At 42.7% G+C, this 26,939-nt stretch overlaps 1 protein-coding gene across 2 annotated transcripts in view; it reads left to right on the top strand.

The window, feature by feature from the left end:
• astn1 (astrotactin 1) overlaps positions 1-26,939 on the top strand; it is a 462,961-nt gene that overhangs the window by 383,217 nt on the left and 52,805 nt on the right. For both annotated transcript variants that reach the window (XM_056421820.1, XM_056421821.1), the window contains exon 18: positions 26,177-26,454. In XM_056421820.1, coding sequence (XP_056277795.1) covers positions 26,177-26,454 — 278 coding nt within the window. The remainder of the gene's footprint in view (positions 1-26,176; positions 26,455-26,939) is intronic.

Genomic DNA, 26,939 nt, shown 5'->3' with positions numbered 1-26,939 from the left:
AAATCATTACGGCTCTTTACTCTATTTTTTTTTAATAATCATGTTCTAAAGGTGTTGAAGGTGAGACTCATGATCTCAGTATTTAAACAATCCTGAGAGCCTTGCGTTGAAGATTAGTAGTTACTGTGCTATGCCTTTTGTGTATGATACAAATTCATTCCAGCTCAACAAGAGAATACTGACAAAACGCAGGGATGTAATTGAAGAGGAAGAAGGCAAAAATTACATGTTATTGGTTTTCATTTCATACTTAAGAGACTTGAACTTGTGACCTCAGACTTGAGACTTGAGCTGTGACCTAAGAATTGAGACTTGATGTGTGACCTAATACTTGAGACTAGACTTGTGACTAAAGGCTTGATGGTTGACTTGGACTCCTTCTGAAAGACTTGAGACTTGACTTGGACCTGTGACCTAAGACTTGAGACTTGAATTGTGACTAAAGGCTTGATGGCTGACTTGGACTCCTTCTGAAAGACTTCAGACTTGACTTGGAGTCCTTCTGAAAAACTTCCGACTTGACTTGGACCCGACTCAAATGACCTGTGAGCATCCCTGCTACAACCACACACTCAGAGTGTCAGTGATGGCTACCCACTCCATTGCCAGCAGATGTGCTTGTGTTGGTGCGTGTCAAATGATTTGTGGCTCTACCCTGGCGGCCAATATATTACCATTGCATCTGTACATTACCACAGATAAATTAGTTGTAGAGAGAGAGCAATCAAAGAGACTGACTTGTGTTTGGTTTCTACATTTGTATTCGGAGCACTGCAGCAGTGTTTGCTTGCAAAATATTTGCGTATCATCCGAGCTTCGGAAACTGTTTGCTCTTTGTTGCGGTCGCTGTACACACCGTTTGACAAAAAGCCGCCACGAAGGCAATCGGAATCTGCAGGCAGCTCTCCGTGACAAAAGCTGCAACGAGATCCGATCCCTCCCGAGAGTACGACGATTAAAATAAAAACCTTCCGACATCGGCTGGCTCCGTAACCTCATGTAAGAAAATAGCCAAAGCTGTTTAATGTCCGAGCCAAAAGAGATGACACATATTACACAAGTTTTTTTTCTCCAGCAATTCCTTTAAACAGGCAGAGAAGCATACGTGATCATTTGGATGATTATGATTATTCAGGCCGACTGCAGGTACGCTCTGTGTCTTCGAGTGGCCATTAGACTTCATGGACGATTGACTCTTTCTCCTTCCAACCTGTAATGCGGTGGGCTTATAAACAAAAAGGAGGCACCGTCGGGGACAGTGTGTGCTTTCCAATGCAATCAGAATGGAATGAAGTTAGTGTGGCCATACCTTAGAACCATTTAAATGTGACTGTGGCATGGAAGCGAGCGTGTCTTCCTTTATTTGCAGAGAATTTGCACAACAGAAGGAAGACAAATGGCTTCTTTTTTTCTCGTGGATATTTGCGGCTGTCTCTAATCCTTTGATCTTTTTCATTACTTTATGAACTTTTAAATCCATTACAACGGTTAAACGAAAGCAGCGTGGGTCCTGTGACTATTTGCCGACTGCTTGACAGAACAAACACGCAAGAAAAATGTCACCGCCTCAATTTCTTTCCAAACTCTGCAGGACTTTAATTTCAACAACCTTTAACTGATGTTCAATGGCTTCGCCCCTGTAATTGCATTTGTTTGAAACACTTTTAAGGACTTGATCAATGCCGGCCAGATGATGGGGCCTTTAAAAAAGCCACCGCACCGCGTCTTCACTTCTTTGTTTTTGTGGGGACTTCTTCTCTTGGAAATCACAGTGTCATCGGCTCATGGAGCGACCGTCTGAGCTCCATAGTCGGACTGACATTGTATGACGGGTACGCCCAAGCTGTGTAGGGCGTCTCGGCCTGTTGGAGAGCATCCACGCGGTTTGTCAAACGTTATTATTTTTCAGTTTGATGGCGGATTTTCTCCAACTGCTGGAGAACATTTGCAAATATATTGAACATGAACATTCAGACAAATACATTCCATGAATTGAAGTATTTAGCTTCGACTCAATTCTCGAGACAAAGTTACACTGAGCGAAACTAATTCACTTTATTCATAACTCCAAAAGCAAAACATTTATTGTTTAGCTGAAAGACATTGCAGTAAAGGTTCAAACTAAGTTTTTAAAAGGACAAAAAGTTAAAATGTTGAAACATTGAAGAACTGAGATCAACTCATTTTAATACATGGGACAAAACCAAATTATGATTAAAGAGTAATTTTGCACCCTGAGCAAGTTTTAGTACAAACTTATCTTCTGGTATGATTTTTTTATTGTTCGAATTATGGATGACGTACACTTACCGGTGTTCTCCACCTTTGCTAAAAAAACTGTTTTGTTCTCCTCCAAGATGCCATTGAGGACTGGCACAGATTGAGGACTGGCACAGATTTTATTTTTCCCATTACAAATAATTTCCTCCGACACCAAACAAAATATTAAAGACAAGTGTTCATTGTATTTTTCTGTGTGAAAAATGTATTTGATAACCGAGCAGGTACAAACAATAGAATGCGATAGGCGCTTGATGCGTGAAAAAGGTCACCAGTATTGTGGGTAATAATCACCGTTATTGCTGTTGCCACCCCTCGCTCCTCTCCTAATCAAGCTTCCGGTTCCCACGAACAAGCTTAGCGAATGTCTCACGTATCAGCCAGTAATTGCAGTGAGACTTTTTCCATCTGCCTAATTACTGATACTTCTTGCTGCACCAAATGGACCTGCAGCGCGATTGATGGTGAAGGTTGGTGGTTGGTGGGTTATTATATTCCATTTGCTGGGACCGCTCGAGCGGCAAGCCTACGCTCTCTGAAATGTCTTCCATAGGTTATTTATAATCACTGTGAAGTGGTAGAGAGAGGCCAACGTAAAGTTGAAGAGAGGGAGAGAGAGAGATATGAAGGGAACACAAAACACAGAGAGATCAGAGCAGAGTGGGAGTAGTACACTCAATGTATCATCACACAACGGTTGAGTTATTCCAGGTTTTTGGCTCGTTTCCCGACAGATGTCCAGCAACCAAGTCGATTTCCGCTCGTTACATGCATGCTGTCTTTTCAAAATAAACCTCTGTCTTCGTAGGGAACAACTTAGGTCTGTTTTGTAGAAGGTTGTGGATAGAATTGGGCAACAACACTTTGTGGTTGGGTTTAAGAACAAAGGTAATTGTTAGATTTAGGCAACAAAATGACATGGTTGGGTATGAGAAAAGATTTTGGTTAGGTTTAGGCAACAAAACCAGGTAACCAGATAATTAGACCCACTTGCCATGTTGTTGCAGGGTTAGGGTTAGGGGGGAGTTTGGAAGAGGGGAGTTATTTTCTTTTGTTTTGCCCGAACCAATAGGTAGTGAGTGAGATACTGTATATCTCTTTCCAATAGTATTTGCCTTCGACGTGGAAGCTCTGAAACGTGTCACTCAGAACAAGTGCTGTTTTCTTTAAGGTGACAGAAGAAATGTGTTAATTTAAATTAAAAGTGAATGTCATGTAGGCCTGGTGTCATTTTCCTGGAAATGCTTCTGCCCTTTTCTGGCAAAAGTATGAGGGAAGATGCTCCCCTCGATCTAAGTCCCACCTGTCGAGACCGGTCAGCTATTTTCCAGACGGGCACGCCAGAGACACAGCATTTGGTTGCCGGAAAACTGATGTAGGGATGGATGTAGATTTATTGTACTCTTTCGGTACTCTTAACAGTATTTAGTTATTTCACGTATCTGTACCTTGTTATTCCTTTCTTGACTTCATCAATACTCTTTTTCTATTTAGATATTTGCCTTTTTTTATTTCATCATGTGTTGCCTGCATTCTTTCATCACCTGTCTTTTCTTCTCTTGTTCTTTCATGTCAACCATGAAATAGACTGACAACATAGGGGGAAGAAATCCACGTAGCGCGTGTTAGGAAGCTATACTCGAGTGAAGGGTTTAAAAGGTTCCTTGTTTGACCTTTCCGGGATGCTGGTGGTGGTGAGTGCCGTCTGTCCACTTCATAATCTCCCATTAGTGGTCAGTTGGCCGGGGTTCTGCTGGGAAGTGACTGTAAGAGTCCAGACCATCATGATATAGCAACATTTAAAAGGAGTTTTAAAGGTGTCCAAGTCTGAGGCTCAGATACAGACGGGTCTGCATTTTAAATTTTACATATTGACATATATTTATCAAATATATAGATATTAAACATAATAAATGTATTTAAAATTAATATAAATTTTCATACATTTGACATATAAATTAAGTCTTCTTAATCATCACCAATTAATTTGTTAACCAACCAGATATTGGTCAGTAATTGGCTTGTAAAGCATCTATAAACATTATTTGGCTAGCTATTATAAGTGATAAGTTTAGTAATACTGTTGTTAATGATTAATACATATTTCGTAATAACGTCTTTAAGATAAATAGTTCATACTTTTGTAAATTATTCATAATTGGTTTCTGGTCCATCTGTCAATTAAATGTATAAAATGTTTTTACAAATTATTTCTTAAAAGTTTACAAATCAACAAAATCCTTAATATCGTAAATTAAATGTTCAATGCAATGGAACAGAACTGTTATTAATAGTTTAGCCAAATGAAATATCTTAACACCGATACAATATATCATTTGTAATGTAAACATTGCGTATTACACAAACTAATTCTAAATAACATATATTTTACACATCTTAATACTTAGTAAACATTATTATGTATCATTTGTTTGTAACTAACTAAAGCAGTGTACCATTTAAAAAGAAAATAAAGAGTATTGTACCGACTTCCCACTGAACCTCATGTGGAGACTGAAAATTAAAGAAAAGGTTGGCAAGTAAAATGATCACCCCCACATACACACACACACACACACACACTTAAACTGTGCCAACTGAGATCAAGTAGCGAACATTAAAGTTGCATACGCTGCAAACCTCCAAACTGTGTCTGACATTTAGCTATAACAATTGATTCCACTTGCTGTACACCAGCGATGCATGAATTACCAGTGACAGGCAGCGAGTCCATTCTTCTTAATCTGTATGATGTGCGAGTTGACATGAGCTGTGGGGAGGATAATTGCTGAAGAAGCGGCTCCCCGGGGAGGTGTGCTTTCTCCTGGCTTTGGTTCTATACCTACACAGCCAGAGATGTTATGTTCAACCCTATAGCTTGTCAACAGCCTTCAGCAATCTGAGCCGCTGTAATAAAAAGTGACTGAAACACATCCTGGATATAAAAGTGAGTCTCCTCTCCTGCTGCAGTGAAATTGACAAAAGGAGACAACGGACCATGTTTCACCTCCAACAGTTTTATTTTGTGTTTGTTTTAGTCTTGGCTCTTTTTTACACACCTCCAACTGTTTGTAATATGATCGATTATACTGCAAAACAAAACTTCTATAAAGATTATATTGCTTAAAATGAGCACATCGGTTTTCACCTGATAAGATAAGTCCGGGTGTCCAGCTCTGTAGGCTATTCTTTTTGTTTGCGTAGTATAATACAAGCACATTAATAAGCAATATGCTCAATAATCAAAGGGAAACACCTCATTGGGTCCATTGGACCTGACTGTGTCTCATGCCTCCTGCCATGGCCCTGCTGATGAAAACAACTATTACAAAAAGGAAGGCGTGGAGCTAAACTGTTACATGCCAAGGGAAATTCGTAATTTGTGATATTGGGCTGTACAAAATAAACTGAGTTGAATTGAATATGCTATGAGATGAATGTACACAAAAGAAAGGTGAGTAGCATTGGTTCCCTGCAGAGGTTTTGACCTCGCACAAAGACAGAGTAGAAGAAGGCCGCGTGCTCGTGAAACATGGATGGAAACTGCTGGATTTGAAATACCGACTCGAATTTGTAAATGTTTTATGAGGAAGGAAATGCACAGCATGCATTTGAGACACAAACACACACATGCTGCTGAGTAGCACTGAAAATATGTTTTAGAAGAAAACTCCAAAAAGCCCCTTTGTCGATATTTCCAGACAATGAAACACTTTCGGCCTTCATACCACCGAACACGGAGCTGATGGTGATCTGATTTTCGAGGTCAATTTATTTTCCTCGCCCTTTTTTTGTTGCCGGTTTTCTGCAGTCCCTTGCTGCTAAACAACGCTCCAAAATGTGCTCCAAAAAGGCTCCACCACCCCCCCCCCTCCGTCCGCCGTGTGACTGATCGGATACCGATGCGAGCAAGAACCGACTTGACAGTCCACTTGGCAGAAGTTTCGTAGAAAAGTCCCGAGACACAGCCGCACTTCAAACCCCGCCTCCAAACTGTTTGGGTCTGATTAGGAGCGCTTGTCACGGGTGTTTTTTTACTATCCCGACTTTCTAAAAATCAATGTGGACACACTCTGGATATACTAAGAACAATTTATTTTTGGGCTGGCAATCTGAAGGAATCTTTTGTTTCTGACCGATGGACGTGGACACAATGACACACATCGGTGTCATTGTGAGTCCGTTAAGACGCTGATGGGTCCGAGCCCTGTGACCTAAGTAATTGATCCTTTAGGCATCTTGGAAGGGCGTTTGGTATGATGATACTTCTGAGATTATGTGACGAGCAAAAGTTGAAATTAGATACATCGAGTTTCTAATTAAGACAATTAAAGCTTCTTTTTTTACATTGTACCAATTGTCATATGTGCTGTATCTGTCTCAGACTAACGGCGTGGGGGTGGGGGGGGGGGGGGGGTAATATGCGGATGACTTTGTAAAATAGTCAGACTCCTTTCTCTCGCTTTGTTTTTCATCAGTCTGTCTCAGTCCGTTTGGATGAGGCGATAGTTTAGTGTCAGATCCGGTCCGTGAAGGTCAGCGCCTTGTCCGATTCGCAAAAAAACAATCTCTATCTCTCTCTCTCCCTCTCTCTCTCTGTGTAATCTCTGTGTGAAGAAAATGCCAGCTGCCAGTCTCATTTAGAGCGATAAGAGTCCCCGGCCCCCGAATGCACCCGCGCAGCCACCCAGAGCAGAATAACGCCGAGAGAATAAATATGTAGATGATACCACAAAAAAGAAAAATGGGGAGGTGAAAATATCCAAACTGGCAGATTCCACAGAAAAGAGAACCATTTTATTAAAGTGTGTGTGTATGTTTTGGCTGTTGAGTCTTCACTGTATCTCCCGGTTGTCAGGTAAGATTGATTGCCCCTGCTATAGATTTTTGGCAGACAAGTCCCCCTACAACCGTCTTATATCTTATTACCAACAGCCTCAGACGCTCAAATTGATCTTTATCGGTGTAAAAAAAGAAGTAGAAGAAATCCCCCGTGGCAGCTTCGACCTTTATGGTTCTCACCTTTTATTTGAGACTTTTTTCTCTTGTGTGTGTGTGTGTGTGGAAACACCAGGAGGCACACCAACAAGCCTGATGGAGAGTCATTTATTTGGCATGTCCAAGGTGATGGGGACGGGATTTTCTTTAAAAAGAAATTTAAATTGTAAAATGTTGAGTTGCAGTCGCACGAGGGAAGTTTGTCAGGGAAAAATCACCCAAATCATAGAAAGTATATCCCTAACGTCTCTAACTGAAACACAATGCAGATCCATTGTATTAGTCAGCCAACGTCTTTATTTCACGGCAAACAACCAGACATTTCTTATGAAACCTAAAAAAGCCGTTGGTTTTCTTCAATTTACAGCGTTAACCACGTTTTTTTAAAACAACTCCAATATTCATTCTCCTTTTTGGTCTCCACCACAGAATGTATATAAGAATTCAACGTAGTTGTAGTGACGTCACCCATTGGTTTTGAAGTTGAGTTCAGCGTTTCCTTTGCCGTAGTCAGCGGCGTTTGTAGGATTCAAAGAAAGGGGGGGCGGTAAGTGGCTGGTCATGTTTGCGCGTGCAGCCACGGGTATCCATTGTTAGAGAAAGAAATGTCAGGGTCATAGTGATATTTTATGCTAATTCGGACACTATCACTGAGATAAAGATACACCAGGTCAGTGTCAAATATACCATTCAATTGAAACAAATACAATAATAATATGTATTAATGCAAAGAATAGAGAGATGTTGATATTTACTTATTGTATTTCCAATTCAATCGTTCACACTCTCGCTCACCGGAGACAGTTTGTAACTCTTCCCTTACATTTACCTCAAGTAAACCTAAATGTAAACAGGTCACAATCATTAACAACTAATTCAATTCAATTCAGTTTATTAGTGTAGCCCAATTTCACAAATTACTAATTTGTCTCGGACTGCTTTACAATCTGTACACATAGACATCCCTGTCCCAAAACCTCACATCGGATCAGGACAAACTCCCAAACAACCCTTCAGGGGGAAAAAAGGGAGAAAAACCTTCAGGAGAGCAACAGAGGAGGATCCCTCTCCAGGATGGACAGAACAATAGATGTCATGTGACCAGAAGGACAGATTAGAGTTAAAACACATTCAATGAATATGACAGAGTGTATGAATAGTTCGTAGTAGGCACAATGGAGACCTCCACGATCCATCAGGCAGATGGAGGTAGAGAGGAGGAGTGGGCGGAGTCTCAACAGGGCAGTGGCGTAGTTGGTAGTAGGCATATTTCACGACCCAGACCTCGATGATCCATCAGGCAGATGGGATCTATGACGTCTCATAGGGTCCGATGAACCCATGAGACGTGAAGTCAAAAGGACTCCGGGGAGGAAGCAGAGTTAGTACTGATAGATATTCCGTGCATCATTTACCTTGAGATAAACTCCTGGTGTCTTTGACGAGAGATGTTACTTTGCAGAGTGAGAAAGCCAGCGCAGCAGCCTCCCCAAGGTCCTAGTGTCCGGACATTATATCGTTAAGTATGATGATAGGCTACTGAATTGTAATTTGAAAGTGGAGAAAATATACAAACCAGAACGCTATCCATGTGAGAAACGATAGTTTCATTTAATGACATAAATAAATAAAAAGTCCCCCTAAAATAGGCATAACGTAGTCGTAGCCATCTTGGATTTGGGCTGTCGCCATCTTCATCTGCTTGCAACCAGTGAACAGTAGTGACCATATTTGGACTGCTGAGTGACGTTGCAATAAGACAAATATTACATATGGCTATTTGCTGGTAGCAACCTGTCAATCGGGATAGCCCCGCCCTAATTCATACCACGCTCTATTGTTTATTTGACTCATAATTTACTAAAGAACATCATGCTGTGTTGAGAAAGATTTGGAACTAGAGATTAAGATAATAAACTGATGTTTACAATGAAAAGTAGAGTTTTTTTCTCATTGACTTCTATACAACCAGAGTAGTCGACCCCCTGGTGGCCAGTAGATATAATGCAGGTTCAAAGCATTTCCGCATTGGCACTTTTCAGAATAGGAGGTTGCCGCCTGATCTCCACCAACTCCAGAGGGTAAATATTAGACCTAGCAGCTAGATGTTCGACTCTCTTCAGGAGCTAGCTTCGTTGGGAATCAGTGGAGTGGAACTTAACGATCCAGCTGATTCCCCATGAAGTCAAAAGGACACCTGACCGACTACTTCATGAACTTGCCTTTCCGTATGTTAATATTTCCTTCTTCCTCACACTTTAATCCCTTTTTATCTCATTGTATCCTCTTCCTCTTAATGTTCTCTTGTCTACACATGCAGAAGGGAAATGATACCTTTTAGAGAATCTGCAAAGATCAGCCACCTGTTTCAAGTGACCATCATAAATGTGGTCCTTATGGAAATTGCACATCTTCTTTCTTTTCTTTTTTGTTCCAGTGGCTGATCTTTAATGCTCTGCTTCACCACACGTCCTCTTGTTTCCTTCTCGCTTTTAAACTCATAGGACAGTCTGGTGTACGGTGTCCGGCGGCTCCTTAGTGTCAAGTTAGTGTCCCGTTACGATGGACGTTAGCCGGTAGTTTATCTTCTTGTGTTGAACGGCGGCCTTTTTTAATCAGGTCTGCATAAATATGTGACATAACAGCTGTCATTGTTTTTCTTTGACCTGAATGTTGTAGTGTTTACTCTGAAGTTATTTTGAGTTTCCTAATGCCCCGAGGCCTTTTCACAACAGCTCCTTGACCTTTCTCTGCTCTCTACGTGTTCATAATAATGTTTTTAATGCTTCATTGATTTCATGTGACGTGCATGTGTTCTTATCCGAACAAGTATCGCAAGGTTTTTTTTTAAAAAGGGTTTGTGTGTGTGTTTGTATATAAATATATTCATTATGTACGCATCAATGCGAATAAGCATATAATCGTATGTTTTTGTATATATGTATAAAGCAATAATGTGTATATATGAGTATATATATACATACATATATATGTATATGTATACACATATATACATATATATATACGTTAACGTGTTAATCTATGCGATTAATTTGGCCGCGTTAACGCACTAAAATATTTTATTGCAATTAACGCAACTTCCGGTGTTCGTTGAAGTTTTTACACTCAAACCGAGTGTCAAACCGCGGCAGTACGGTTTAACACTGTTTCCGTTTTTAAAACAACTATTTCTCCGCGAAAATAAGGAGCAGAAATCAGTTTAAACTCGTGGATGAATCAGTCGAGTTTCCTCCTGCTCCTCCTTCCTCCCGTCTCCCCCTCTGATACACAGAGGAACCGAGGGGCGACGTGTCGGGTGACGCGGCGCGGAAAGAACTCGTCACACGAAACCTTCACCGTGATTGGTCAATCCGTTTGTCTGTCAACATTTTGGGAAAAAAACAACCAATGAACACTCAGTAAATCACAAGGACCTCCCACCACACAGGTGAGGCTCTATAGCAGCCTGTCAGTCAGAGAGAAGAGCAGAGAACACGATACCAGGACAACTGAGCCTTATTGAATAGAGCTGAGATTGTTCTGGAATGTTTGATGTAGAACACACGTGGGTATGTGTCACATGCAAACACCATTAAAAGGTGAATTTACATGTTTTTGTAAAATGTATTAAATGAGCCCAGCCTCCAGAGGGTGAACGTGACATATTTGAATGTCAGTCAGTTTACCAAGGCCACTGGTTCTGCTGCTGTTCAGTGTTAAAGATGACAGGACCAATGGGGTCTCAATATACTTCTTTTTTTTTTACGAATCTGATGTTTCACTGAAGAAACTATTTATCATCCACAATATTAAATACCTCGCTGGCACTTTATAGGTAGGAGCCTCTTTGAAAACACAGCTCTGTGTGAAGTTTGGTCTTTAAAAAGAATGAACTTTTAACTTTTAATTGCGATTAATGAATTTCAAAATGTGCGATTAATTAGTTAATTTTTTTTAATCGATTGACAGCCCTAATAAATATACATACATATAGAAATACATATATATATATACATATATGTATATATATATACACATCTATGTATACATATACTGTATATAGAGATACATATATATATATACATATACAGAGACATATATAGATAGATATATATATATATATCTCTTTGGTTCCTCGTTTCGTATCGTTTCAAAATAAAAGCCCGGAATACAACGAAATTAAGTCCATAGTGAGATAAAAAGGCTTGTTCTCTCTTTATAGAATATCAAATATACAGTGAAACTTTAATTCTGGAGTCTGACCCTGTTCCTGATGCTGTGTTTCAAAGCAAACACAAAGAAACGGTCATCATCCAAACATTAGTCGTGTTGCAGTCAGTGACGGATGTTCTGGCCCGTGAGGTCTCAGGCCGAGCCTCGTCACGCCTCATGTGGTTCCTCGATTACCAGCAGTTCTCTAACCTCACTGAGCCTCACTCAGTCGGCTCTCCCCCGGCTCGGAGGTTCATTAACACGCTCCTCCCACACGGGGGGATGAGAAAGAAAGAGACCGCAAGACCGCCATCAGCAGAGGAAACATTTTGCCACACGACATTACTCTGGTCTTTAGTAGCGGGCGAGCTCACGCCACTCTGCCTCTTATAGACCGCAACAATTCACACATCTGTGAGTGAAAGAGAGCCGGCGGTAGAATGTTTGACTGTGAAGCACACACGGGCAAAAATAAATACAATCGAGTGATGAATCGCTCTCGGCCAAGGTTTCCGACAAACCCACCGCGATGGAGCAGAAAGAGAGGTGTACTCGAGACTGAGGCAAGAGGTAGAAACTAAGCGGCTTACATGGACGTCCTCTTAAACTGCGTTCACACCAAAAGCGTTAAGAATTTTTCGTGCGAGTAGATCCAATAAGCAAAGTCAATGTACAGATGTGAATGCTTGTGTTTGACGTGCTTTTTCCCCAGGCGACGCGAATTGCACGGTGCGAAAAATTTGCCCAACCCCGTGTTGCGAAGGCCAATCAGCTTTGAGATACTCTGCTGTTGGTGAATCTAACTGGCTGCTGCTACTCTGTAGCTGTCTTATCAGGACGTAGTCGGTGAAATTCACCAAGCTTACGGGTGATGTTATGTATAAATATATATATATGATATTAATGTTATGAACCCACACACGAGGGCTTTAGACATGTCAACGTTTTTGGGATGTCCACAACAAGTATTCAATTCAATTCAATTCAGATGGACCTAGTCGTAGAGAGTAAAAGCTGCCCCCTATTTCTTTGGAGCATGTGGCCAAAAAGGACACGCAGCACCTTTTCATGGTTCAGATTTCAAAATAAGAGTCACAATGGCTTTTGGTTTCCCAGTCAGTGAATAAAATCCTCCGACAAGTGAACACTGCCAAGAAAAGATATGCTGGGACTATGTTGTCAGACATTCTTTTGCAAATATATATATGTATATCAACGACGGGGATTGTATTACGTTTGTTCATTAGTGGTTCCTCATTATGTAAAAAAGAAAAAAGGTTGCTTGAATCAGTAGGATATCAATGGCATCCCTAATGGACATGATGGCTCCTGAGAGTCATTTATTTAGCTACGACTCATTATTTTTGTCACTGATGAGTCCGGGCTGCTGGGAACGCCATTAAATAGCTCTAGAAGCCAGCGCTACCGTTTCCCAGGAGGTCACTGTAAAAGATTCAGACCGTGAAGACCAACGGAGATATGCTTGGTGCATATTGTAGCGTCCCAGGTGAAGGGGAGATATATATGTCCAAGAGAAGAATGAGGAGACAAAGTTAAAGGTTCGTGAAAGTGAAGCTGATGAGCGCGTGCTGGCAGACAGATGCCATTACAGAATGCCCTCTTCGGTGTCCGTGAAGGAGATGCCACTGATGGGCCCGTCAGGCGGCGGTCAGCAGCCCAAATCAGCACTTAGACAAACACGCTCCACATACTGCGGTAAACATGAGGCTTCCGGCAAGATGGCGTGGGCCGCATCTGTGTGTGTTTATGTGCTTGTGAGTGTAGGGGGGGCAGGGTATGTGTATCGTTGCATTAAAGCCATGTTGGACTTTAAATTGGGTATGATGTAAGACCAGATATGTTCCATCTTCTTTATCTTTTGATCCATGCCAGTGTGAATGTATATATATTTATAAAAATATATATCAGGACTGTCAATCGATTAAAAAAAAGTAACTAATTAATCGCACATTTTGAAATTCATTAATCGCGATTAAAAGTTGTTCTTTCTTCTAAAGACTAAATCTTCTAAATGAACGAGTAATCACTTCAGACAGCGTGTATTTTAGACACTTGTTTAATTGTATTCTTTTTTAGAGACAAAACTTCCCACAGAGCTGTGTTTTCAAAGAGGCTCCTACATATAAAGTGCCAGCGAGGTATTTAATATCGTGGATGATAAATTGTTTCTTCAGTGAAAAATTCAGATTAGTAAACAAAGGTATATTTGAGACCCCATTGGTCCTGTCATCTTTAACATTGAACAACAGCAGAACCAGTGGCCTTGGTAAACTGACAAATATGTAATGTTAACCTTCTGGAGTCTGGGCTCATTTTCTCGATTTTACAAAAACATGTAAATTCACCTTTTAAAGGCTTTTGCATATGACACATCCCAGTGTTTCCCCCACCATTCTATCAGGGTGAGGCCCCGCCCCCCTGACATTTTCTCTATAGCGCCAGATCACAGCAGAAGTAATGTACGGTTATTTTCTTCAAGACGTCTTTGTTCTTTTATTAAACTAAACGTCTGTTGTTGATCGTCTCTACAGCAGCATGTCATTCTGTCTCGACGTGTCGTTCACACTTCTCGGCTCTCCGTCTCGTGCGCCGCAGAGCTCCATGCCGGCGTGTCTGCGCGCGCATCGGGGCGGAGCAAAAAAAAAAGTCACCTGCACCTTCCGCCCCGCGTCACCGACACGTCGCCCGATGTTTCTCTGTGAATATCGAGGAGCAGACGGGAGGAAGGAGGCGGACTGCCGCGGTTTGACACTCAGAGGAGTGAAAAAACTTCAACGCACACCGGAAGTAAACCAAGTTGCGTTAATTGCGTTAAAATATTTTAGTGCGTTAATCGCGGCCAAATTAATCGCATAGATTAACGCGTTAACGCTGACAGCCCTAATATATATACATATTTAAATATACACATATGTATATATATTTATCGATACACATATGTGTATATATATATATACATACTTATATAAACATATTTATATCAACACATATTTATATATACATATTTATAAAATGTATATAAACATATTTATATTTATGTATATATATCTACACATATTTATATATACATATTTATATAATGTATATCAACATATTTATATTTACACATATTTATGTATATATATTTATATTAATTGTTTCATTCAATCAGGGTCAGGCATTATCCCTGTTATCACATATATAAATATTTTCTATCCGCATTCATAGCACTTTCTTTGTATAAATGTTTTACAGCAAGTACAAGAAAAAGCACATTGGTATTATGGGATTTCTAATTGTTGTTTATTTTACATTAAGTTAAAATAGGCATTAGAGCGGATGAGCGTGAATACATTTAACGGGTTTGTTCTGCCCCGAGATATGGATCCAAAAATAGAGCCGTCACAAAGCGACTGAATTCATACAGCTGTGAGGTGCACACTCAGCTTGCCCACGTGACTTCAGGACATGATTTTGAATCAAATTCAAAGCCCCCTGAAAATGTGGATTCAATTCTCTCATAACGGGCAAAAAGAATTGGAACACATTGTTAGTTTATTTTTTGGCCTTTCAGTTATTTTAATTGTAAACACGTGCACATATGCACCATGCGAAGATCATTTTGAAACATTACAGTCGGCCAGTTGATACACTATTTTTTTTTATTATTTAATTTCATTCTTTTTTTTACTGAAAGTAATAATAATAATAATAATAATAATAATCATTTATTTTATATAGCGCTTCTCAAGATTCAAGATTCAAGATTCAAGATGTTTTATTTGTCACATACACACACAGGGTGTGCAGTGAAATGAAAGTGGCAATGCTCAGCAGGAATGTGCAAGGGCAACAAGTACACACTATTTACAAATAAAAAACAACACAATATTTACAGTAAGTGTGTGTGTGTGTGTGTGTGTGTGTGTGCCTAAGAGGGGCAGTTGTGTGGGTCTATGTGGGGGTCCTGGTGAGGTCGGAGTTCACAATCCTGATGGCCTGAGGAAAGAAACTCCGTCTCAGTCTCTCTGTTCTTGCAGCGTGACTACGGAGGCGCCTGCCTGACCGCAGCAGCTGAAACAGTCTGTTGTTGGGGTGGTGAGGATCCTTCATGATCCTGCCGGCTCTGGTTCTGCACCTCCTGGTGTACAAGTCCTGCAGGGTGGGAGTGTAGTTCCAATAGTGCGCTCAGCCGAACGCACTACTCTCTGCAGAGCCTTCCTGTCCTGAGCGGAGCAGTTGCCAAACCAGGCTGTGATGCTTCCTGTCAGGACGCCTCTACAGCTCCAGAGTAGAAGGACTGAAGGATCCTCTGGGAAACTTTAAATTTCCTCAGCTGCCTGAGGTGGTAGAGGCGCTGCCTTGCCTTTCTCACCAGAGTGTCTGTGTTTGCTGACCATGTCAGATCCTCGGTGATGTGGACTCCCAGGTATTTATACCGCTCACCCTCTCCACAGTAGTCCCGTTGAACCCCAGTGGTCAGTACGTCCGCTGTTGTTGTACCTCCTAAAGCCCACAATCAGCTCCTTAGTTTTGGTGACATTCATGATGAGGCTGTTGTCCTGGCACCAGAGTGACAGATCAGCAACTTCCTCCAGGTAGGCCTTCTCGCGTTGTCGGAGATCAGGCCCACCACCACTGTGTCATCCGCAAACTTGATGATGGTGTTGAGCTGAACCTGGCCACACAGTCATGTGTGTACAGGGAGTACAGTAGGGGCTGAGGACGCAACCCTGGGGGATCCTGTGTTCAGGGTGAGGGATTTGAGGTGTGTCTGCCCACCCTGACCACCTGTGGCCTGGCGGTCAGGAAGTCCAGGATCCAAGCACACAGGGGGTGTTCAGTCCCAGCTCAATCAGCTTGCCGCCAGTCTGAGGGGACTATGGTGTTGAAAGCTGAACTATAATCAATGAACAGCAGTCTCACATAGCCCCCTCTGGCTGTCCAGATGAGAGAGTGTGGTGTGCAGTACCTGGGAGACAGCATCATCCGTGGATCTGTTTGGGCGATAAGCAAACTGCAGCGGGTCCATGGAGGAAGGGAGGAAGGCGCAGATGTAGTCCTTTATCAGCCTCTCAGCATTTCATGACCACCGAGGTGAGGGCCACCGGTCGGTAGTCATTCATACATGCTGGAGAAGCATTCTTGGGCACAGGGACAATAGTGGATCTCTTGAAGCAGGCGGGGACCACGGACTCAGCCAGGAGAGGTTGAATATTGTGGTGAACACTGGAGCTAGCTGGTTAGCACAGGTCTTCAGTACTCGCCCAGATATGCCATCTGGACCTGCAGCTTTCCTGGTGTTCACCCTCAACAGAGCCCTCCTCACACTGTGCTCGGTCACAGAGAGTGTGTGTTCATCCCCAGCGGTAGAACTCACCTCGGCTACGCTTACGGTGTTGTTGTTAGCCGGCGAGCTAGCGCTGTTGTTGCTAGCCTCAAACCGTGCATAAAATGAGTTCAGGTCGTCCGCTAGGGATGCGTCGGCACTCACCATTGCGCGGGGTCTGCTCTGGTAGTTTGTGATAGTCCGTAGCCCCTGCCATAGGCGCCTGGTGTCGCGCTGCTCCATCTGTGATTCCACTCTGTCTCGGTACCTCCTTTTGGCATCCTTCACCGCCCTCCTCAGTCCATAGACCGCTGCCTTGTACTCGTCCATGTTGCCGGATACAAGACCGGAGTTATAGGCAGCAGTACGGGCGTTCACAGCTTCACGGATGGATCTATCAACCCACGGCTTCTGGTTAGGAAAGACCCTAACTTTTACCGTGGGGACGATGGTGTCCGTTAGCGTTGCTATGAGGCTCATTGCTACTTCATAAACTCGCTGACGTCACTGGAACTGGATTGGATCATGTCCCAGTCGACGACACGCAGAGCGTCCTGTAGCTCAGCCTCTGATTGGTCAGACCACCGCATTACGTTCCTCGTCACTACCGCTTGCCACGCGATCCTTTGTTTATACTCCGGAAGCAGAAAAATGGCGGCATGGTCTGATTTCCTAACGGAGGGAGAGAGACAGCCTTGTAGCCTCTCTTGAATGGCGTATAGCAGTGGTCCAACGTTCTTTCCTCTGGTAGCACACGTAATGTGCTGGTGAAAGTTCGGCATGACTTTTTAGGTTTGCCTTGTTAAAGTCCCCAGCCACCACCACAGCCGCTCGGGATACTTGTTCTGATGCCGACATAACACATCATGTAGGTCCGATAGTGCTACGCCGGTGTCCGCTTGTGGTGGAATGTAGACGGCTGTGGTGATGACCGAGCTGAACTCCCGGGAAGGTAGAATGGACGGCATGAGATCGTCAGATGTTCCAGGTTCGCGAGCAGGAACGAGAAAGAGTCTTAATGTTCTTGGGGTCACACCACATGTTGTTTGTCATGAAGCAAACCCTCCACCCTTAGATTTACCAGACTCTTCCGTTCTGTCTGCACGGAAAACAGAGAAGGACTCGCTTGGGCATATGACTCGATCCCGCACCAGCGGGTTCAGCCATGTTTCCGTCAGACAAAAGATGTTACAATCCCGCATGTCCCGTTGGAATCTGATCCTTGCCCTAAAATCATCCATCTTATTTTCCAGAGACTGGACGTTAGCAAGAAGGATGCTGGGCAAAGGTGGACGGTGGGCTTGAACTCTCAGTCTGTTCCGAATTCCGCTCCGTTTCCCTCGATGTTTTCGTCTCCCCGTAGTAGCGGCTCCACTGTTGTTGTTGTGGTTCGCTCGTACGATCTCGGCCGGCCACGCTGGATCGATGGAAAAAGTGGACAAAAACCCTTGTTTTGCGCAAAAGTTTATGTCCAAAAGTGTGCTGCGGTCGTATGTTGTTAGTGCCGATGTGTTTGTGGCAAAGAAAATATTAAAAATAAACACAAAAACTAAAAGAGCGCACAATCTCCGCGGAGCTGCCGCGACGGCGACTGGACACAGCCGCGCCATCTATGAGAAAGTCGAAGTCGCTTTACAGAGTCCAGTAGTCATACACACACAGTCATCCCGGTGGTGGTAAGCTACATCAGTAGCCACAGCTGCCCTGGGGCAGACTGACGGAAGCGTGGCAGCCAATCAGCGCCTACGGCCCCTCCGACCACCACCAACATTCATTCACATCCATATGAAAAGTAGGCATGAATTAAACATTAACAGATGTTTTTCAGACAGTTGACATTGTATGTGCAGATTTTTACATAATGCTCATTTTAGTTATGCATATTTGGAGGACATTTTGGTTTTTGGGGGGGGGGTTCATAATTTTTTTCATTATCACCTTTATGAGACAGTTTAGATACAGACCGGAAATATGATAGAAGAGCAAACAAAAGGTGTGGAATCGAAACCTTGGCCATTCAGGCATTACAGTTCCTTGTCCGTCTGTCGTGAGCCTTTAACCACAGTTTGATGGCGGCGCAGGAAAAACAATAGCTAAACCGTTAATTGTTCAAATGCAGGGACAAGAACAACAGGCGGACACGAGTCTAAATGTTCTGAAACGTGTGTTTGTGTAGGATCCAACATAGCATAGTGAGTGGTAGATTGAGAAAATGTGTTCCTCAGTCAGGTTTTATGGGTAAATTGTGTGTGTGTGTGTGTGCCAACCAAATCGCTCGCTCACTTCAGAGCGTTTGCTTAGCATATCTGGCCTGCAGCAAACACACTGGACCTCATGCCGCTCACACCCCAACTAAGAAAATCCACCATATTAAATTAATTCATTCCAACGGGGGAGTAAAATGGCCCTTCTTCACCAGCAGACCGATTAGCAACCACAAATAAATTATTAGGCAAATTAGTCAAATCTGTTATCCCTCGGAATTCCTTCCGTCCCCATCGTCGAGTCCTTAACGCAAGGTCAGCGATAACTCCCAGGTTAATTAGCCGCTCCAGCAGTTAAATAGCGATTTGTGAATTGATGCGACGGGGAAATGGGGTCCGCCCTCTGGGTGGAGGTTTGCGGGTCAGCTATTAAACAGCGGGGGGGGGGGGGGGGGGGGTACACCACGGATCGAGCCTTCGGGTAAATGGTCACCACAGATTTGTTTAAGCGCTCCGATTCCTGCCACCTTGCTAAAGGGGTTTGGAATGCGTCGCGAAGAAGAAAGAAGAAAAAAAGAAGCAGCACACCCCGAATCTTTTTTTTTGGTTCATCTAGTCTCATTTGGTCCCTTTAATTCTGTTCATCAATTTTCCTCCGACACAACAAAAGGCGAAATCCCACCAAAACAACCCCCCTTTCATAAATTACTTTGACATCAATCTCATTTGGAAAGGTACTCCGCCCTTAGACCAGCGGGGAGCTTGTGATGTACGTCCCTGTGACCATCAAACGTTCATCTCGGGCTCGAACCCATTTTGAAAAGGCCGTGAGGCGTGTGCCCTGCTTTTTGTCTGCTGAACACTTGGAGCAATGTGCACGATGACTCCTGCTACCTGAACTGATTCCTGCGCGTCCAATGATCCGCCACCACCACCTGGTGGATCCAAGCGGGTACTACTCAGTCACCCGAATCAGGGGAGTCACAGCGGATGGGTGTCTTCCACACATCGGGCTGGAGGAGAGAGGGGCTCGTGAGTTGGCAGGCCCTTAAAAAAAAAATGTCAACGGGCGAAACATCACCAATATGAATGCTAACTTAAAAATAAAAGACGAGGGGGGGGGGGGGGGATTGTGTGTGTAAACTAGTAGCTCTGACTGCAGGAGAGTGTGGGAAGGAATGGGGTGGATTGAGAGGTATTATATGAATCTGAAGAGCTCTGAGCTCCATCTGTTGTGTGCCGTAGAAATGATGAGTCATTTCGCTCCATTCGGCACGGGTCAAAGAAGCAGCGAATCCCCCAGCTTAATGCCGATACACACACAAACACACACACACACACACACACACACACACACACAAACCCAAAGATTACTAATACATGCTGCGAGTTTCCCGTCCTGTATCTTCAGCTTAGTGACGCCAATTAGGTCTTAGCTGGTATGAGGGATTTGTTTTCGGACCGTCAGGATGCTGTGACTCTCTTCTCCACCATGTCGTCGGACTCACTTGAAACAAACGCGTTGAATTCGGTGCAGAGGTATCGTCTATTTTCTCGTACCACAAATTCTTCTTACTTTGTTAAAACCTGGCGCCCATGTGGCCCACGCGTACGGCTGGGCCATACACAAACAATCAAAGGTCACAATGTTTTGGACCTGAATACCTTGATGTTGCAACGATATTGTTGGAATGTGTCAGTCATGTGGACATAATGAGGAAGTGGGTACACGCAAATAACAGAACAGTCGCATGACTTTACTGTAAGGCAAGAATAGTTATCAAAATCTAGCATGGTATCTTGTTTCACATCACGATATTGAAATCTTATTTGTGACCCGGGACATACGCCGCACAATACCCAGAGTAAACTGGAGCCAGAGACTACTGTACCAAAAAATATGTGTATTATTGATTCGTAAATTCTAGATTCATACATATCAGTACACAAACTAGAAAGTACATCGTGTGGGTCACAGTCAGGGAGGTCAGTGAGAGTTAAATAACACAATAAATACAAATAAAATGTAACTTTTCCCATCAAACGCACGATAAGTGGCACAATGATAAAAAGCCCATGCAAAGCATATGACTGCTCTATCCCTGTGCCCCCACAAACACCTCCTCAAAACCCCAAAAGCTAAAATAAAAACATAAAAAGGCCCATGCAATTGACTCAAAAACGACACTAAAATATCATAGGCCTGGGAGTAACAGTGGTTGCTCCTTCAAGGGCTGTTTCAAAACAAAAGAAACATTAATATAGAAAAAGGAACATGCATTAAAACATAATGATACATTGCCCTGCCGCTCAACCGCCTAGAGCTAGCTGCTATGCTAGTAGCGGCTAATGTAGCCTTGTATTTCTGTTACAAAATGACCAGGGAAAAACGTACTAGTGACATCACTCGTATCGCAAACGTGTAATAAACCTTAAGCCATTATCGTTAAGCAATTTTTTGACACAAAAGCTTTTATCTGAACCTACATATGAAACCTGAAGCTAGCTTTGACGCTCCACCCAAGATCCAAGCACATTGATCATTGATGACGAAGCGACTAAGCTAACTCACTTTCAGCACTTTCATCCACAAACAAAATATGTCTCCACGGGCATAAAGGCATCAAACACTCTCATACACACACACCAGGGCTCACAAAGCTGTATTTTGTATTTGTTATGGGGAGGAAGTAAAAAGCAGAGAAGGAGCCGGCGTTTGTGTGTGTGTAGAGAATACGATTCTTACCACGCAGCAATAAGGAATATTTCACCTTGGGGAGACGAGCAGCTGGAATGGAGACATCCGTACAGGGGGAAGTGCGTTATCTTCCGCCATAATGCGCACCTGAAGTCCCTGAACGCATCGCATCCAGCTTTTTTGCTTTTGTGTACAACGAAATCGATGTGCATTTAAAGTGCTATTGTTCACTTTCTCATGTTACAATTATTTCACACAGGAGCCTTTTTTCTTTTCTTTTTTTTTGGAGACTTTCAGGGGTGGCCAATAAATCGACAACTATAATAAAATAATAAAAATGCATAGTTTTCAACAAGTCAAGAAGGTCTTTGTTTCTGCACCAGATAATCTCATGTGGCACTATTACTACTGATTAAGTTCTGACATTATCCTCTTTCATCAGTGCAACAGATTCATTGCAAATCAAGCAAACACACTTCCTTCTGACGTCTTCAAAAGAACATTCTGAGATTCTGAGCACTCACTCCCTGTTTTCTCTCTGTCGGTTCGCCGACGTTTAGCCAATCAACCGATCGGGATATTTTCATGAACGAGTATTCAATATACAGGACTGTCTCAGAAAATTAGAATATTGTGATAAAGTTCTTTATTTTCTGTAATGCAATTAAAAAAACAAAAATGTCATGCATTCTGGATTCATTACAAATCAACTGAAATATTGCAAGCCTTTTATTTTTTTAAATATTGCTGATTATGGCTTACAGCTTAAGAAAACTCTAAAATCCTATCTCATAAAATTTTAATATTTCCTCAGACCAAGTAAAAAAAAAGATTTATAACAGCTGAGTGTTTGTCAAGGCTCAGGAAACCCTTGCAGGTGTTTCGAGTTAATTAGACAATTCAAGTGATTTGTTTAATACCCTACTAGTATACTTTTTCATGATATTCTAATATTTAGAGATAGGATATTTGAGTTTTCTTAAGCTGTAAGCCATAATCAGCAATAAATCAGAATAAAAGGCTTGCAATATTTCAGTTGATTTGTAATGAATCCAGAATGCATGACATTTTTGTTTTTTTAATTGCATTACAGAAAATAAAGAACTTCATCACAATATTCTAATTTTCTGAGACAGTCCTGTAGGTAAAGTAAATGTCAGAAAAACGGTGTGTGTGTTCAAGCTGATAATGTACAATCTGTGCAATTTATTAGAAATAAGGTACTCAATATGCATTTGACACATTGCTGCCAGGGCCAACTGTGGACTGCTGGACGTTTTTTCAATGTCATGTGACTAATTATTTACATTGAACTACAATATGCCTTGAGCATACTCTTAATAATATTCACTGTATGTGCATCGCACTTCTTAGTTCGAACAGAAAATGAAACCACAGGTGAATGTAAATGAGGCAGAACACCCCCCCCCCCCCTTTCCCCAAAGAAAACATTCAGAATCTTGAATAAGAAGTCCTTGACTCAGTGATCATTACAACTTGAGACAAGTTATGTGTTTTGGTTTTAGCCAGATATTTATGAATTGGACCTGCATGGTTTTCCCTCTGTGAAACAGCAACTTCTGCTAACGTTAGCTGATGATAGCCGCTAATAGCTATCGGTCTTACCAGACCAAGTCAGGGCGCAGTGCCAAAACCCCTTTAGTGGATGACTCAGCAAGACATTTATTCCTTATGAGTTCAACCTTTGATTTAAAAGTTAATTAAAGTCAGACATAAGACATACATAAAACATCTTTGCTGCATACTGAGCCGTGAAATAATTACTTTGAAGTAAAGTGCAGAGGATTAAGTGTGATAATATGCTGTCTATGTTTATATGTTTAGCCGTCAGCCGTCTTCAGGCCTGGCTGCTCTTTCTTTTGAATACTACCCCCCCCCCCCCCCCTCCTTCCCGTGGTCCCGGCTGACACTGAACTAAACCAAAAACTAAACTGAGCTAATCATTGCCAATCGACTTCACCCCAGAATAGGTGCCCAGCTGTCCTAATATAACTGCCACATTTCATTTCCATCTGCCAAGAGGTGGCAAGTGGAGATGGAATGATGAGAGCCGATCAGTGGGCAGCGGGCCGGTCTGAAGCGTTTACGTCTCTCCCGCCGCTGCAACCTGCCGTTCCGTTAGACTTCATTTAACCAGCACGTGGCCCCTTATTGGTGAGGGCTCACCGATCGGTTGGCCCCCCCGGCGACCCAAACATGAGGGCCCCTCGGAGGACACCTACAAGATGGAGTTTGCAGAGAGAGGGAGAGGGACCCACTAATGCAGCTAGTTATTCTGGTCCCCGGTACACAGAAGGCAGCGATGTTATTAAGGGGATTTTCATTTCGTTACACCAGTTCCATTTCCCAAGTTTGGTGTCATTTATCTTTTCTACTTTGCTCAGGGTCCTACTGCTCTTTGGTCAGCCTTTTTTTAAATTTTTTTATTTTTATTAAAGCCCCACAGGCTTTACAGCGGGTTTGGGCTTACACCGTTGGGAAGAATTTTAAAGAGATTATTATGTAAGGTTGTAGGAGTTCTATTTACTTTACTGATTTCACCTTGTACTTTGTATTTTTGGATCATTGACCAACACAAAGCACGATTATTTTGTTTAGCATTGCCTCCTGCTTTGTTGTATTGTTAATGTTAAATTCAGGTACGTTTGGGATAGTTATGATTATTTGAATTGGGGTTGTATGAGCTACTTATCCAAAGTCAGTGTATTGACTACATTAGTAGTCAATACATCATTATTATTATATTGAAAATATTCCCACTTCTTTACCATGTCATGGAAAGCCCGATAGGGGACGGAAGCCACTAGACTTCATTGACAAAAACTTTCTTTATTTTTTTACCTTGCAGAACGCCAAAGTCACGCAATAACACAAAGAAACAAAATATATATTTTTATTTTTGCTCTTGAAAAGCCGGGGTGTGATAGTGGGTGGCTGAGAACCGGACGTGTGAGTGTTTGTTTATCCCGGCTGACATAAGTTGAACAATTTTTTATTTAGATTCAATTCAGTTTATTTGTACAGCCCATTTTAGATATCTCCTCTTCTTACAAAGCTCAAAGTGCACAAGGGAACTACAGTAACTTTGAAATACATGCCGCCAATACGCTGAACACAAAGAAAAGATTCACTTTTGAAGGAGTTGTTGAACAAAAAGTCAACAGGAATTATTCCTATTATGTGTCGGTCCCTGAGACCGGGCTCATAAGCCTGAGTTGTGTTCCGTCAAAGGTAGCTCGCAAAACAAGCCCATTCCCTAATTGGCGCTTACGTTTTAAAATTGCCTCTTATTTTTGTTGTTTTTTGTCACCTAAGCAGTCTCCCAAAATGCTCATCTGAGGAATCCCCCCTTTTAATGAAGAGAAATGGCGTCAAAGTTCCCCCCCGACCCCATTCTCTAGCGTCTCTTGTTTGTTCTGCAAGTGGAAGTCCCGCCCTTTCTGAGGCAGTTTATTGGGGGGAATAATTATATTATAGAAAGTGACATTTCAAAACGGTGAGAACGCTTCCTCAGAGTTGTATAGATGCACAACAACCATGACCGACACATGGCTGAGGAAGAAAAAGAAGGAGGAGAATAGCCTGGTTTCATCACATGTTTTTTTTTGTTAAAGGGTTAAAGGGTAACTTTAGGTATTTTTGTATGTCTACCTAAAAGATCTTGTTTTTGCTCCGATTCTTATAAATGTCTGACAACATGTAGAGAATCCTACGCCCCTATTCACCGTGTCATGTGACTGGTTGCCGTAAGACAATCTTAGAGAAGTCTGAACTGTTGTGTTGGAGGACAGAGCACATAGTGTTGACATATTTCTAATGTCTCGGCTGAACATTGAGCGAATTTTGACGATGTGGATGCAACGCGATATATAAGATCGATTGTTAGACACAATGACAAAAGGCCCAAATCAAAGTAAAGAATCACAGTATGTGTTTATTGATGGGTAGGGTGCTTTTCATAATGTTCTTACACAGGTAATGCTTTTATCCAAAGTGACTTACAATCATATAACATTCATACACCGTAGACACAGCTACAGGGAGCAACTTAGTTGCTTTCTCAAGGACACATCGACCAGGGCAGGGATTGAACCACCAGCCCCCTGATCGGAAGATGGACCTGCTAACCACTGACCCACAGTCGCCCCAATTATTGGTCATCCTTTGGCGTTTAGTTGCCACGCTACATTGCAGCGCTTTCCCTCATAGCAGGCCCAATGTTAATGTTGTTGTCCTCATTGGTCACTTAGACAATGAGGCATGAGGGTTGAAGGTTTAAAAATATTGAAGTTACCCTTTAACTCTAGTCCCTTACTTTCCGATATCATTACAAGGGACCATGTGACTTCACATACTGTCTTTGTCTTTTGCAAAGTGCTTCCTAATAGTGTCCTGGAAATATTATTTAAATCGATGTCTTTTGACCTCTGCCAGGAAACTCGCCCTCAGAGGAGTCGGAGGAGCGCGACAAGGAGCCCCGGACGCTGACCTACCCCGCGTACATCGCCAGCCTGCTGGACACGGGCTCCAAGCGCATGGCGGCCGGCGTCCGCATGGACTGCAACAGCCAGGGCCAGTGCCCACGCTCCTGCCACCTCTGCCACATGAGCCCCAGGGTGGTGCAGGGGCGGCAGCGGTCCGAGCCCGTCCTGCTGCAGATCACCAAATCCGCGCCAATATACGAGCTGGTGTCCAACAACGAGACCTACCAGGTGAGTTCGTCATGTTTGTTATCAGGAAATTATCGGCCCTTGGTGACTGCGTCTTCTCCCTATTTATTGGCCACGTCCTCAAATGTAGGCTTTTCCACTCCTTTCTTGTCAAAGCCAACTTAACTTGCAGCTATAAACACAGCAAGTCCAACTTCAGACAAGTCTATAAACGAGTCTGGCATAACATATTGTTGTACAGGGATGATCCGGCAATGGCCAAAAAGCAAACCTGTGATATCTCAGGAACGCATTCAGGGCATATAGTTTACAAAACTTGGACATCCGCCCAGACTCAAAGATGAGGGCTACGTAGACAACTGGAAGACTTTCTGGGGAAAGCCTGATCTGATGAGGAGAGACGGCATCCATCCCACGTTGGACGGAGCGCGTCTCATTTCTGCGAATATGACCAAGTTGATCACCGGACTTAATCCATGACAACCCAGGGTTCAGATCAGGAACCGGGAGCAGAGTTGTAGTTTAAC

The sequence above is a fragment of the Pseudoliparis swirei genome, chromosome 8 (assembly GCF_029220125.1).
Source record: "Pseudoliparis swirei isolate HS2019 ecotype Mariana Trench chromosome 8, NWPU_hadal_v1, whole genome shotgun sequence".
Lineage (NCBI taxonomy): Eukaryota > Metazoa > Chordata > Actinopteri > Perciformes > Liparidae > Pseudoliparis > Pseudoliparis swirei.
This window is presented reverse-complemented; position numbering and strand designations above follow the sequence as displayed.